At 36.6% G+C, this 16,884-nt stretch overlaps 1 protein-coding gene across 1 annotated transcript in view; it reads left to right on the top strand.

Moving 5' to 3' along the window:
* Positions 1–16,884, top strand: part of ATF6 (activating transcription factor 6) — a 228,199-nt gene that overhangs the window by 166,432 nt on the left and 44,883 nt on the right. The window contains exon 16 of the mRNA XM_028163936.2: positions 8,179–8,263. Coding sequence (XP_028019737.2) covers positions 8,179–8,263 — 85 coding nt within the window. The remainder of the gene's footprint in view (positions 1–8,178; positions 8,264–16,884) is intronic.

The raw sequence follows: 16,884 nt of genomic DNA on the forward strand, positions 1-16,884 counted from the left end.
CTTTGTTTAAAAAAGAATTACCAAACACTTCTGATAGTGCTTTCTATGTGCCAAGTCACTATTCCAAGTGCTTTAAAGTATTAGCTTGTTTAATCTTTATGAACAATCCATGCAATAGGTATTGTTACTGTCCCCATTTTACTGATGAGAAAACGAGGGCACAGAGAGATTAAGGAACTTGGTTTAGATCCTACAGCTAGAGATTAAGTGGTAGAGGCAGAATTCAAACCCAGGCAGTACAGGTCCAGAGTCCATGCTCATTACCTCTATCTGTGTTGTGCTGGCCAGTGCTTGTAAATCAGCATCCTGGAATGGTCTGCATTAGAATCACCGGGGATACTTGTTAAAAATGCAATATTTTGGGGGCTTCCCTGGTGGCGCAGTGGTTGAGAATCTGCCTGCCAATGCAGGGGACACAGGTTTGAGCCCTGGTCTGGGAAGATCCCACATGCCGCGGAGAAACTAGGCCCGTGAGACACAATTACTGAGCCTGCGCGTCTGGAGCCTGTGCTCCGCAACAAGAGAGACCGTGATAACGAGAGGACCGCGCACCGCGATGAAGAGTGGCCCCCACTTGCCGCAACTAGAGAAAGCCCTTGCACAGAAACGAAGACCCAACACAGCCATAAATAAATTTAAAAAAAATAAAAATTAAAAAAAAAACTGCTTTGGAAAGAAAAGGATCAAGATCTGTAGTGAAGACTGGGGAAATATCCAGACACTGAGAATCATGCAAGGAGAGATACCTTTAGAAATATAAATTAAGTAGGACCCCTCTTCCTCCACCTCTAGAAGGTTGTAGAATCATTGATATGAAGGAATCACCTAGAATAATATCTCCCCGTGTTCCTGTCCCCTGCTTACACACCTAGGGCATTTGAGACTACTCTTGTACAACTTTACCCCATTTCTAGGGCCTCTGCCTACAACTTTAAAAAATCAGTTTTGGGGGGCCTCAACCCAACATTTTCCCCATTTTTTCCAACAAAAAGTAAAGTAATTCTCTTTGATATCACTATCTAACTTTTTCCTTGAAGTGTTTCCTAATTAATCTCTTTTTTCAGAAAACTTGTTGACTCAGTTTGCTATAGCCTCAGACCCTCCCTCTGTCCCTTCCCCATGCTTTGCTTTGGTAGCATATCTGTAGGATGCAATTTAATTCTCAGGAAATTCACTTCCTGCCAGTAGTCCTGAGTAAAGTCAATTTTTAAAATGAAACATCTTATAAACATTATGTCTGACAAACTCTCATATGGTTAAACTCTATGCATTTAGTGTTTGATCTTTTTCCTTAATAAGACATTTTTCCGATTGCCCCACTCTCGGCACTCAACAAATGATGATTGATAACAAGTTTCAGGAATCCTAATGTATTTTTCCTAAATCACACACGGTCCAGCCTTTGAAGAAACCCTGTATTATAGCTGACAAAGTTTTGAAATTTGATGAGCTCAAATTATTGAATGAAGTAATAGGGAGTATAGAGTCAAAAACTTCCTAGCCCTCTACCTGTGCAAAGCATGTAACCAACATTTTGTCTAAGAGCTTTCTTCAGGGAAAACAATCCTACCCAGGTTTATAAACACTTTCCCTGAAACTCTCATCAAGAGAGAAGAGTGATTTGGAGGCTACTGTCTTATTCTTGGAGAAGTTTACAAGGACTTGTTTTGACCATGAAACTCAAAATTAATTCTGGGTTTGAAAAAGAGACATATATAACTGTTAGGTTGAACCTTATTAAACTACTGAGATTTTTTTTTCATATATAAAAATATGCATTTATGTAAACATTATTTCTCAACTTAATGTAGTTTATAACATTTAAAAATCAGTATTTAATTGCAAATGATTTGTCCTTCATGCCAGCAATACAAAGTGTTGCATTAGTACCACCGAAACCAAAAGAATTGGCGAGTCCAATACATCTTTTCTCAGTTTTCCATTCCTGTGTCTTGAGTGGAACATAATTGAGATCAAATTGTGGTTCTGTACAGTCTAGGTTTAAAGTAGGTGTCAGTTTTCGATAATAACAAGCCAGGGTGGTAAAAGCTGCCTCAACACCCCGGCAGCCCCCAGGAGGTGTCTGGTGGCTCCCATGGTAGAGGAAACAGCAAGGGCGTGTGCATGGTCTTTGAAAAGATGTTTGATGGCTTTGTTTTCAGCAGCGTCTCCCAATAGTGTGGAAGTAGCATGTGCATTGATATAGGATATCTCTTCAGGTTGTACACCTGCATCTTTTATGGCAGCCGCCATACATCTGCACCTGGCCTCGTGTGGCCTGCGCAACCACGGTCCCCTGAAATTACTGAGGTTTGACTCACAAAAATGACAGTTTTGTATGGTTCAGTCATGCACTTTTTTGTGTGAATAAAAGGGGAGTTCAAGATCAGTTGGGCAGTTCTGGGGGCTTCCTATAGAGTTTGATATGAGAACCATCTCTTAAACTTGAGTTTGTACTTATTAGGATTTCAAGCTAATTTTTCCTCTGGTGACCTTGCCTGCATTATCAAATTTGATTTTAGTGTCAAAATTTTCCTCTTGTCAAAATGTGAACCTTGGCTCACTCTTGGGCCATCTGTTGTGCACTAATAGTTTTGATTTATTCTGCCTCTGGCTGACGTGTGTGCTAATGGTGCAGATGCAAACTTTACATTTCCCTTTTATTGGTCTGTAGTTTTATTGCATACATTAGTGGCACAAATACTGCATTCATATAGCTATTTCTATTAACTGTTTCTAGTTTGGGGGTGAGTAATGTACTTTGCCTATGTTTTTACTATGATGTGAAGTCCTACATCATAGACATTTTAATAGGCTTTTAAATGATTACACTCTACTTAATTTTACTACCTCTAATTTTTTTTTTTTTTTTTGCAATTCTTATTTTCAGGATATGTCCCTATGTGCGTCTGTGTATTTAAATGATTTCAAATTTTCTAATTGCTTTTGCTTTTTAATTGCTTTAAATGAAGGGACACATTTGGTTTCTGATCAACAATTAGTATAACTACTAGAAATTAACATTAGTTCAGAATGTTGTGAATCTGATAAATAACTGTGAAAGGCCTACTTTTAATTACTACTTTGACCTTCTTATTTTTAAGATTTGATGTGCTCTTCAATTTGTTTGGCAGTTTGAAAGATACTTGGTAAGGTAAATGAGGTAGAGTGATAGAAAATAAAAGCTCTCTAGGGTAGGAACATAGATCAGAGAAAATTTAATAGAAAACTATTTTTCAAATGAGGATAGATGCTCTTTTTATTTTTGGTCTGGTTTTAACAGTTTTCTGTGTTGGAAAACCAACCCCATCTATGTAATCCAGTGTATATGGATCAAATATAAAACGTTAAGAGTCTATTGTTATTAATGTGGACCTGATTTGCAAAACTTTTTGACATGTTGATCTAAGTGATCTAAGTGAAAGCTGCTTAGTGTCAGAAGTGCCACCTGTTGCAGATTGAGTTCCCTTCATTCCTACAGGGCATCGTTAGATATTAAGGACCTTCTTTTCTATCAAAAATAAAGGACTCCAGGGACTTCCCTGGTGGCGCAGTGGTTAAGAATCTGCTTGCCAATGCAGAGACACGGGTTCGAGCCCTGGTCCGGGAAGATCCCACATGCCGCGGAGCAACTAAGCCCATGCACCACAACTACTGGGCCTGCGCTCTAGAGCCCGTGAGCACAACTACTGAGTCCGCGTGCCACAACTACTGAAGCCCACGGGCCTAGAGCCTGTGCTCCACAGCAAAAGAAGCCACCGCAGTGAGAAGCCCGTACACTGCAAAGAAGAGTAGGCCCTGCTCGCCGCAACTAGAGAAAAGCCCGTGCGCAGCAATGCAGACCCAACGCAGCCAAATATAAATAAAAATTTTTAAAAAGCATAAATAAATAAATAAATAAATAACTCACTCACTCACTCACTCCAGCCTTGAGTCAGAGTTTCCTAATATAGGAAAAGCTGTTTTACCTAGTACAACAGAGACTAGTGGGTAATCTGTTAATTAACAAAATTGGTTAAAGCAGGGGATCATTTTTTTAAAAAGATGTATATGTATCTTATTTTGTTTCAGTTAATTATATAAATGTGCATTCATTCGCCACGTTTTGAGGTAGGGCCAATTCCTTTTGGGTCCAGATCTACTAAAGTTCCATGTTGTCTTTCTTGCAATAAACTACACTCACAGTGCTCTCTTTTCACACTCTATCTTATCAGTTACATAGTAGTTTATTAAATTACACAATTAGTAACAAATGCAATTAGCAAAAGTAGTTTTGGCAAAATACAAAAACTAGTCATGAATGTTCAGTGTGCTAGGGGCATCAGTCAGTAAGTTTTAGAGGGGAGTGGGAAGGGTCATTTAACCTAGTGAGTTAGTTTAAGTTAGGGTCAGTTTCTATTCTACACAGATAATATAGAATCAACATTTGGCAAAACTTAGTAGGACCTCAGTTTTATTGTGTTTTACCATCATAACCTCCAGCTGAGCAAAATGTGGTCCTGTTCTTTTGATAAGTTAGTCTCCAATGCTTTAGCTGTGTTAAAAAGAGAAGAAACAGATAACTTCGGATGCTGTATTATGCACTAATATTTTGTCTTTTTCTAACAAAGTGCTTGGAAGAGAGGATTGGGAGAACTGTATGAAAATAGTGTATTTTCTCAAACACAATATTGCATAACATTGGAAAACTGATGCTTCATTCTCATAGTGAAATGTTTTGGTGTTTTCCCACCAGTGTTTATCTAACTTCCTCTGGGAATAAAAATAACAAAGCTTTGATTATAATGTTTGTGCACATAGCTTCCTCCCTGAAGATAACCCGTGGTATCTCAGTCCTATAAAGTCTTTTCAGGAGTTCATTTGAAGATATCTTAAAGTTAGTAACATAGTTTTGAATGACAGTGACAAAATATATCATATTTATCTCTATGGCAACATCTTTTTTTCTACTTTTCCTTTTTATTTTTAAGTAGCTTCACCTTTGTTGCAGTTGGATTATATTAACTGACTTAATAGGAAAGAAAGAGTTTTGTTCAGATTCATCTAATTGTACCTGTATTTTTCCAGGATTGAATTTCCTATACAGGTTCTTTAATAAATAAGTAAAAGGGGGGGGGGGTAATATTAAGAATAACAATATCAGATAATATCAGGTAATATCAGATAACAAATGTGGTTTTTGGAATGCTGTCAAAAATAGAGTAAAGCTGTCTCTGATTACTTTAACCCTTATTGAGATTTCTCTTGAGTAAATACCATTAGTATTATTTCACAAATTTATAATATAACAAGTAATCAGGGTTGTGTTTAGCTACGAGGGACAGAAAATCCAAAATGATAGTGGCTTAGACAAATTAGAATTTTGCTTCTCTCTCATGTGAAGTTCTGGAGATCTTACAGTAGCTCCTTGATCATCAGGATCCCTAGCTCCTTTATCTTATTGGTCCATAAATCTCAGATTGCAGTTTCTATCTCATGGTCCAGGATGGCTCCTCCAGTTCTAGCAGTCACACCTGCATTCTAGTTAGCAGGGAAGAGAAAAGGGAAGGAGGAAGGTTGCCTTCCACCATCACCACCTTGACAAAGTTTCATGCACCATTTCTCCTTATAGTCCATTGACCAGAACTTGAATGTATGGCTTCATTTGGTTGCAAAGGAATATAGTCCTTTTTCTGAATGGCTTTGTGCCCAACTAAATGCCATTGGAAATGGAAGGTCCTATTTCTATTCTAATGTTATAGAAGGGAAAGCAGATATTGAGCACAAATGACTGTTCCTGCCACAATTAGCATTCTTTCCCTAACAAAATAAAAGCTTGAATTTATGTTCTTTAAAAGAAACTATCGTCTGTAGCACAGTGCTGAATACGTGGCAGGTCACTATGCTCGGTAAATTTTTTTTAATGAATGGTAAGTCAATAAATACTTGTTGACTGGCTCCTTTTCTCTGGAGATGTCACTGTTAGGATTAGTGAAATGCCATAAAAAGTGAAATGAACATAGTTGGAGAGAAAAAAATGATTGATAATTCATTGTTATGGCAAGAAACATTTAACTTGAGGAAGAGGAAGTAAATGTTAAATGAAACAACTACGCTGTCCCAGGCATGTGTGTATACAAATTATTTTTTAATATAAAATAAGCACAATTAGAGTTTGTAGTATACCAGCTTTGATTCCCTGCCGTTCTAACCTGTAGGCCTCTTGGTAAACAAGCACTTTAAATTATAGGTTTTCCTCCCATTTTGCAAACCTTTAATAATTAGAGGTAAGGCAGGTTAACTGTAATAGTTTTTATGCATTCAAGATGTGATTCTTCTTTTTCACAAATAATAATGTGATTTTTGGTTTTCTGCTGCAAATGTAACTGCTTTGTTTGAAATTTAATGAAGAAAGTAGGAGGCATTATGTTTGGAAAATCGTAAGATCTTAGCAGGAAACTCAGCTGTAAGTCTGAGCCTGACCTTAACCCATGACCAATGGAATCTAAGTGTGTTTATTTTTACAGTAGCCTTAATTTGGGGCTTGTAAGTTTGTTGGTTTGTTTTCTCATTCAATTTTGGGGATCCTGAAGCAGTATTTTAATTATAGGAGTTTAGCTATTTATAATTCTCATGGCATGAAGATCCGCAAGTTTTGTTTTGTCTTGGCTATCATATCTTACTCTCAGAAACGTGTGATCTTTGTGTCTAACAATGCACTTTAAAAAAAAAAACCTCTCATGCTGCAAGGCTGGAATTCTAAAAGAACAATTTCACTCATCTTTTCGCCTCTTTTTAAAAAAACATGTATGTTCTCATGGAGATGTTGCCTTGAATTAGACAAAGCACAAGCAGTTACTGCAAATGTTTTCTGTACAGTTCTGTTCATGTACATTAATTTCAATTTGTTTTTCACAGATTTTTTTCTTAGCTTTGTCGATACTTACATTTCATAATTACATTGACTTTGAATTAAGTTGCATTGAATTTTTATCACTCTCAGCTATGTCAAATCCTACTTTTTGATGAGTCCTTCCATATAGCAAGTTTGTTGAATGAATGAGAAACGAACAAGAAAAGAAAGCAAGAGGAGTTAGACTGTGTGTCAGCTTTATCTCAGTTTAATCATGCTCCTTTAAATAGAAACACTTATATATATATATATATACTTCTTTCTTTTTTTCCTTTTTGCTGTGACAATTCCCATGTTTTTGCTAGGAAAAAGGAGTTACTGAAAACAGTAGTTAATATCAAAGTCATTAAGTCATTCATAATCAGCTTTGGAATACCTACAGATGTGTTTATCTTTTCCAAAACACTCATACTACCCTGTTTTTGAAGCTAAACTCCTCTTGGCTCATTCTTACTGCAGTATTTGTGTGGTTGGAAACTAGAAACCTCAGATGCCCTGGGTCATTTATAGATGATCAAAGGTTGGCAATATCACATTTAGAATTATATAGTTATGCTAGGCATGCACTTGTAATTTTTTTAACCCTTCCGCTACGCTGTGTGCTTTTTAAGGGCAAGAACTATGTATCTTCTTCAGTATATACCTGTTGCTTACCAAAAGAAAAGTCTAACACTGGCTGCTTCAAAGGAAGAAGAGGAGGCTAAGCAGGCAAGGCTCTCGGCCTTGGCCTTGCTTCAGTCAGAATCTCTCTTTTATATATCAGTAATTTGGGATCAAAATTCTTTTTTTGGGGTGGAGGGAATGTTCCTCTTCTTTAAAAAAGAAGTTTGAAAATGACTCTATTAGATAGATAACTTTAGTATCTTGTGACATTATCTAGTCTAGCCTCCTCATTTTACAGGACTGGAAACGGACCAAGATCATACAGCTATTCAGCGGCAGAGCTAGAATTAAAATCCCTCAGTTCTGACTGCTTGACCAATACTCTTTATAGTATACTGCAGCATATATGTTATCAGAACCTAGGAATATTCTAAGAATACTATTGATACATAGTACCTGGTAATGATAGTCATTCAGTAATTCATAATGTTTATTGCGTTATGAATGAATGAATGAATCGTAAAATGGTTTGTAGTTAATTACCCCCAAAGCCAGGTTCAAATAAAAACTGTCATTTTTTTATGATCGCGATGAAATGTTGGCATCCTAGGAACTCTGAATTTGGCTTGTTATAGGACTAAGCCAATTGTTATGAGTAACAACTTGTTCTTCGTTATTCTTAGGATCACCTGCTGCTACCAGCTACCACCCATAACAAGACTACAAGACCAAAGATGTCAATTGTATTACCAGCAATAAACATAAATGGTAAGTTGAAATTTTGGTTTATGAACGACATGCAATTGCTTTGTTTAACCTAGATTCTCTGGATTAAACTAAAAGACACTTAAAATGTTCAGTTGGTTAGGTATATGTCCATGCATTAATTCTGAAACATTTTCCCACTGTTTTCACAAAATATTATTTTTAAATTCCTGTGCTCTTTTAAAAAGTAAAGGATTTAATTTAAAGTTGCTTTTTAAATTACTATATTTTTAAAAGAAAAAATCATTCTCTTTTATTTACAAAATTGGAAAAGTTAACATCTTTACTGATTTATACACTTGTTGTCTGGGGCCTTTCTGGTAATACATGATGTATAAGAAGTCCCTGCTATGTTCTGAGAGTGAATTTGTAAGTTAGGTTGTTGGAACTCAAAGCAGTTTCCTATATCACATAAATGGTGATATGATTCCCAGACCAAACCTAAGAAGCCTATTTATATTTAATCCATAATACTGATGAATTTGATATTGATAGTATTACTATTGCATTTTGTTCTCCCACTAGTTCTGGGTATTAGATAAAATAAAAATAATACCATTAATACTTTGAGAGTATCCAAAGATGTTAAGGCATAGCGTACTTGCTTAGAGTCTAGGAGGAAAAATAAGACGAGCACAGAAATCACTGTATCCCGAAGAGAACGTCCCATAAGGAATGAAGAAAGTACTAAAGAAATTTAGTAAAGAAGAGATTACTTCCAGATGGGTTCTTTATGGAAAAGAGAAATCTCTCACTCCCAATACCAGCTGTGTGTCGTAAATGAGCACAGTGTATATTGTTGGCTGATTATTTCCTCTGACACATCATATTAGGCTCTAATGAAACTAGGAGAATTGGCTATCCTTCTCAAGTCCATTTATCTGGTGTAATAGAACTACTGGTAAATTTTCTGTCTAGTAATGGGAACCTCATAGTTTAATGAATAAGACGAAAATGAAAAGCCCTTTAACCTGCAGTTGAACCAATCCACATACTGATTGATGATCATGATTAAGCCACCAAATACAGTTATAAAATAAAACACTGGGATTCTATATAAACTCCAATAAAATTTAGTCTTAGAGAAAAAGTATTAGATATTCATTGTACATATTAAGACCATAGAGGACTATAGAATTTCAGTTAGCTGTATATAGACAGCTTATTAGAAATGCTTGGGAGGCAACGTTATAGACACAAAATAAAACTTTTTTTTTGTTGTTAAAGCATAAAAGAATTATGACATTTTCTTAGTCTTACAAAGACAACAAATTTTTTAAAGAAACAAACTATAACATTGAGACGAACTTATCTTCCTTCAATAAAGGCATACCTCTGAAGCTTTCATGGAGCAATCATATTACAACTTCAAGTGGAACAGTATATTTCAAAGTGTACTATATTACACTCCAAAGAATATACTTAGGGAATATTATTAAATCTTATTCCATAGGTACCTAGGTTTCTCTGCTTGAACCGTAATAGATTTAACTTCTGGTCAGCTTATGCTCAGAAAGGCTATTGTCTAAGCTTCAACAAGGCAGAATTCACTTAATTTTGTTGTTCTGATCTCAGATTCTTATAAAATAAAACCAGGCATTCTCTTGCATAACACTGAGCTATCCGTTTGTATTAAGCCAAGAACAATAAGATGCTGTTTGATTCTGATTTTCTTGGCCAGGGTACTAATTTTTGAAAATAAGCCTTTTCATGGATTTGAAAAATACAATAATTAGAGGATCATTTCCTTTTTAATCTGGTTTGGGTTTCTTTGTAAATAAGTTTTGTTTTCCTTTTTAGGATATAGTATACTATTAGAAAATTTAAGATTCAAATTCAGGAAATACTGATTGAGTATATACCATGTGTTCAGTACTGTGCTGCATCCTCAGCCTCTTTTCTGAACCGTCTCATCACCTTCTTGCTCTAACTGGGGCTACTTCTCAAATTAGAGCTTGATTTTTCTTCCCCACCTCATATACCTCTGAGCCTGCAGATGGGGTGGGTAGTATCTTTGCTCCCCACTACAACTTACAAATGACCTCTCCTTTTTTCTTCGGTCTCCCTAACATCTTTCAAGTTTATAACACTCCTCTTACCCTTCTTTGTTGCTGTCTTCTATCCGGCCTTCACTGATGACTCTCCACCACTGCTTTTGTCAGCTCTCTGTAAAACTTCAGCATCCACAGAGAGGACTCATCCAGCACTTTGGCCTCTTTAGATCCAGTCATCTTTTATTTCTGCACCACCTCAGCCTCCCATCCACACGGTCATATTCTAGACCGTATCATCATCCATAATGGCACTCCATTTGAAATCTCCTCTTCAGGCATCCCCCTCTGACTCTTACTTACTCTCCTACTGTAATACCCACACTCCAGCTACTCTTTGACCTCACAGATCTCCAGTCCTCTGACCCTACCGCTTTTCCTGTGTCCATTACATCCATCATGGCCATACACCCCTCCTTACCCAGCTTACATTCCATGTCCCATACTATCACCACTCTCTTGCAAACCACCCTCCTGGCTCCTCTTTTCTTAGGTCCCACTTGCCTGTAAAAATCCCACCCTAGTTAAACCCAGCTATCCTCTTTATGCCTGCTCTCAAGCAGCTATAAATTGCTACAAAATATCATCCAGTCAGGACAAGTAGATTCACTTCAAATTTATGACCGTGAATTCCAAAGGGGCATTCAATACTGCTTGTCAGGAATAAAGATGCAGACGTAGAGAATGGACTTGAGGACACGGGGATGGGGAAGGGTAAGCTGGGACGAAGTGAGAGAAGTAGCACGGACATATACACACTACCAAATGTAAAGTAGATAGCTAGTGGGAAGCAGCTGCATCGCACAGGGAGATCAGCTCGGTGCTTTGTGACCACCTAGAGGTGTGGCATAGGGAGGATGGGAGGGAGATGCAAGAGGGAGGAGATATGGGGATGCATGTATATGTATAGCTGATTCACTTTGTTATAAAGCAGAAACTAACACACCATTGTAAAGCAATTATACTCCGATAAAGATGTTAAAAAAAAAAAAACCTCTTGTCATTGCTAGTAAATTCACTTGCCTTCCGTCTGAAACAAGAATTTCTCACCTTCTCTTCTCACATCTCCAACATCCCCTCTCCCTACCCCCTCAGCTGATGAACTCACCCAAATGCTACATTGGGAAAATAGATGTAATTGTATAAGAGCTACTTTATCTTTCCGCTACCAGCTGCATCTACACCCACAAACTCTGCCTTCCTTCTTATTGCACTGGGAGAAAAGTATCTTCCATGGAGTTCGAAATCCCAACTTTGCTACTTATTGGATAAGTATAGTTGGGCAAGTTAATTAACTTTTCTGTACTTGGCTTCCTGTAAAAGGAGATATTACTAATACCTTCCTCTTAGATTTGTGTGCGAATTAAATGAGCAAAAATGCTTTAAATAGTGCCTAGCTGTTAGGTTAGTCACTGTTACCACCTTTGTCATTGTCATCATCATCACCCTTATCTAAGGTGACTCCTTCCTTTTGGATTGTGCATTCCGGTCCTTCTCACAGTTTCAAAGACTTTGCTCCCGCATTTTTAGTCTTTCTGTCCTGAATGATCAGTTTCTTCGCTACTGGATCATCCCCATCAACGTACAAAATGTCTTAATATTCCTTTTGGTGTAGGGAGACTCTCTTAACTCCACGTTCTGTTTCTCTGCTACCCTTCATAGCAAAGCTCTTGAAAGAGTTACCTGCACTCGTTGCCTCCATTTGCTTATCTCCCATTCTCTCCTCTGCCCACTCTTACCTAGCTTTTGCCCCTACTGAAATGCTCTTGCAAAAGGGTCACCAGTGACCAATATCTTGCCAAAGCCAAAGGTCATGTCTTCATTCTCATCTTACCTGACCTCTTAACAGTATTTGACATGGTTGACTATTCCCTCTTGTTTTCAGTCCTCCAATTTTTATTTTTAAAAACTTCAAATCTACAGAAAAGTTGAAAGATGAGTACAGTGAGTATATGGAGAACCTTTACCGAGATTTCACCAATTGTTGACATTTTTCCGCATTTGCTTCAGTTTTATCTATCTGTTTACACTCACATGTGTTTTTTTCTGAACCATTTGAGAGTTAGTTGCAGACATTTTAACACTTCACCCGTAAATACTTGAATATGCATCTCCTAAAAAAAGGATGTTCTCCTATGTAAGCACAATAAAATGACCACACCAAAGTTTAACACTGATACAATAGAGTTTAATATGGAATCCATATTCAAATTTCCACATTTGCCCCCAAATATTCTTTATAGCTTTTGGGGGGAGGGATTCAGAATCCAGTCCAAGGTCATACATGGCATCTACTTGTCACACCTCTTTAGTCTCCTTTCATCTAGAACAGTTCTTCTGCCCTTCTTAGAATTGTTTTTCATGACATATACATTTTTTTAGAAATCAGATTTATTGAGGTATAATGTACACACAATAAAAATCACCAATTTTATGTGTACAGTTTAATGAGTTTTGACAAATGGAAACAGTTGTGAAACCACCACTTCAATCATGATATCAACATTTTCACTACTTTGGAAAGTTTCTTTGTGCCCCTTCGCAGTCAGTCACCTCAAGTTCATTTTTGATATTCCCTTTTTTGAAACACTTTATTTTGTAGGCTTTTATGATACCACAGCTTGTCTAGTTTTCCTCCTGTATCTCCTTCTCGGTCAGCTTAGCCAGCTCCTCCTTCTCTGTGAGGACAGGAATGTTGCTTCTTATGTTTGCACTTATGACCATAACCTCAGCACCTAGAGCAGTGTCTGGCACAGGAAACACTGCAGGATGTTCATCTCTGTTACTTCATGTAATGCTCAGCTGCCAGCTAAGTATTATCTTCATTTTACAGATTAAGATGTTAAAGCTCATGGAAGTAAGTCATACCATTTATTCAACCATTACATAATGGAGAGCCAGGATCTAAATACATTGTATAAAATATATTTTGATCAATCATTATATTGTTGATGAAATCAATATTAAAGACGAATGTGCAAATATTAAAAATATTTGGACTCCAGAATTTCAGATAGACTTTTATACCACTTTGTCCCTGTGGTATAAAGGTTAAGCGCATTTATTGAGAGCAATATAATTCAATGTAATATAATGTTTTGGATTTGACAGGCACATGTTTGTTGAATGACAGAATAAGTGAGGTAAATGTTATTTGGTCATTACTTTGTGGTCACTTGAAAGACTTTACTATTTTAACTCTGATTAAAAACAGTTGGCAAGCACAGTTTAGTCTAATCTTTTCAAATATAAAATAATTAAAATATGTACTAGGTTACCTTTCTACCACATTATTTTAAAAATTTGGAATTCACAGTAAAGAGTGAATTGAAATTATTAACCTCCTTTCAACAATTGTTCTACAAAGGAAAACACATGTGAAAAACTGAACTATAAAACTGTCCAAGATTCAGAGATAGATTCCTTTGACTTATTAGGCGATGAATTTGACAAGCTGTAATATAATTATATCATTTATAATCTGAAGAGTATAAGTTACATGGGCTCAAAAACGTTTGGGCACCTGTTTATTTGAGCAAAGTCATTGTGAGGACATAACTAGTATCAAAGTTTTTCATCCTGAGTAATATGAGGACTTGAGGAAGTTGAATAAAATATATTTTCTGCCATTTCTGAATTCAAAAGTTACGTGTAACTTGGAAAGAAAACATGAGTTGTGGGTTTGATCCCTCTCTCTGACTTAAGTGGAGCCTGCAGAATTTTGGAGAGGGTGTAGAGGACATAAAGTCAGATTTTATTGAGCAACTGGATTTTGTAGTATCCTGGATAGGGATATTTGGGAAGAGGAATTTGATTTTCCAATTTTAGCAAAGTAAATTAGATTGCCAGGTCAATGGCTGGCCTTAAACTATAATGTATGATGATTCTACTTTGTGGTTTTGAGCTGTGGAAAAAAGTCTATATAAAGAAATAGCTAAAGAGAGTAGGATATGGGTGTGAAATTAATGCCATTTAGAAAATACTAGTCATATCATTCTGTGTTCTCCATGCCATATTTAATTTTTGTAGTTTATTACTCTTCATTTTGAATTCTCTTTATTATTTAATTTCCCTTGTCTCATAAGAGAGTTGAAAACAGGTTACTGAAGCTGTAAGAAAGAAAGTCTTTCTTTGGGGAAGTCTTCACACCGAACATTATTGAAGTAATATGAAATTCTAGGTATACTTTGAAAAAGCTTTTAAAAAAATGATTGCAGATGGATGGCAGAGCAGTTGGTGATGAATTAAAAGCTATTGCTATTTTTTTGAAAAGGATTCTGGAAGGTCTTCTTGTACCATAAGTCAACATTTCCTGCTTTTAAATTATTTCCACTCATAGTAAAATTGCTCATTTCCTTTCTTTCACTCTTTTTTTCTTTTTTTAAAAATTAATTAATTAATTAACTAATTTACGGTTACGTTGGGTCTTTGTTGCTGCGCGCGGGCTATCTCTAGTTGCAGCGAGCGGGGGCTACTCTTCATTGCGGTGCGTGGGCTCCTCATTGTGGTGGCTTCTCTTGTTGCGGAGCACGGGCTCTAGGCACACGGGCTTCAGTAGGTATGGCATGCGGGCTCAGTAGTTGTGGCTCATGGGCTCTAGAGCACAGGCTCAGTAGTGGCGCACGGGCTTAGTTGCTCCGTGGCATGTGGGATCTTCACGGACCAGGGCTCAAACCCGTGTCCCCTGCATTGGCAGGTGGATTCTTAACCACTGCGCCACCAGGAGTGTTCCCACCTTTCTTTCACTCTTGATAAGTAATTCAACAAAATAGAACATAGAACAAAGAAGAATTTTTTTAATGGTAGCTACTTGGTAGACATCTTTTATCAGGGAATGAACACAGCCATTAGTAGATATGTTTCACAGTTTGACCAATGCTTTTGTTGATTTGCTTTTACTGTTCTCTTTCCCTCTGTATGCCATGTAGCTAAGTTAATGTTGTAGGTGAGTAATAAAAATAAAACTGCAACTCTACTTCTACCCTATCATTATTAAGGGTCCGAGTGGGTGAAGAAATGCCTACAAGGCTAAACTGTAATTATATTTAATCTCAAAATAATTTCCATGTAAAGAAAATCTAGGAGACGTCACTAACAATGAAACATCTTTTTAGTTGGAGAGGGTATAACAGAAGGGCAGGAAGCAAACCAACCAAATAAATGGATTGGTTTTAATAATGAGAATGTTGATACAACTGCTTTTGATAATCACTTTCATAGAAGTGCTATCCCAAAGAAAGTATATTTGGAAACTGTCCTATTTTAGACTTGTTCTGCTCAAGCAGGCTGGTTGCCCAAGAGAGTTGTGCCTGAACGTTGTACCTTTTCTTCTTATATATTCATTTCTCCTTAAAGGCCTACAGGCTATTTATTTTTTTAGATACATTTACAATTTTGCATTTTCACTGCAGTTCATTCCATTTCAGTGTTATGTCATTGTATCTAATTGAGTAAATGGAGTCATCTCTTGAAACCGTGTTTCAATTTTTTTAAAATGCATTATCAAATTGTTCTCTCACTTTTGACTCAGTATTAAAACCACTAGTAAAATTCCCATACTGAGAATTTCTACTAAGGCAAGGAGAAAAATCACACTATTCACCTGAACAAAAAGAAGTTTTTTCTCTCAAAATATATACAGAGATCTGTTAATTATGTATTATACAGTAATAACTGACAAGTAAAATGATGAGCTGTAAATAACATTTACTATACTATGATAAGCAATACCTTTGTAAAGACCTAACTTTACCTTTTGAGCCACAGATTGAGTTGGCAGTTTTCTAGTGAGAAGAGAGTCACTTAAGGGAGACAGAGTATGACTCCAATTGTCTTTAGAATTTGGGTAAAATTTGGTTCAATTCCTTAGGTCCCTTTTTAGCTTATAGCATCCACTGATGCTAAGTTAGCAAGTGGATCTAGACCAACAGTGATGACTTAGATCAGTTCTAAACCATAAACAATATGCTGATTGATTTTTTAAAAGAGAGATCAATTAGGTACTGGGTAGTTATAAATCTCAATGCCTATGGTATAGGATCAACAATTAGAGGAATATGATAGATGGTAAAATCTTGGTGACTAACATAATTTGGTACCTTTTTTCTAGCAGATTTTACGTCTATAAATTTCTAGCAGACTTTATGTCTCATTGGATATAAACTGTGTCACAGTCTTATGCCTAGCTTCAAGGGAGGCTCAGAAATGTAATGTTTTAACTAGGCACACTGTGATCTGAAAAAAATGTGGACTTCTCTTAGTATGGAAATAATGGATATTGTGGACAAACTAGCCCCTGCTGCTCGCTGCAACGCTCCATCATGCGCTGTGTTGGGATTGAGCAAGGTGTCTAGGAGGATACAGTAAAGAGAGGATTCATGTTGAGGAGAGATGAGGAATAAGTGTTTATTTATTACATGGGATACAGTTATATGATTTAGGTCATTAATGAGTTAAGGAAGTGACTTTAATAAGCTATCGAATTTTAAGAAAACACTATAAAAGCTCTATTAAGAGACTGTTGATCTGGCTGAGGTCTGTAAATAGAAAAAAAAAAAATAAGAGGGAAGCTGA

This window comes from Balaenoptera acutorostrata, chromosome 1, assembly GCF_949987535.1.
Source record: "Balaenoptera acutorostrata chromosome 1, mBalAcu1.1, whole genome shotgun sequence".
In the NCBI taxonomy this organism is placed as follows: domain Eukaryota; kingdom Metazoa; phylum Chordata; class Mammalia; order Artiodactyla; family Balaenopteridae; genus Balaenoptera; species Balaenoptera acutorostrata.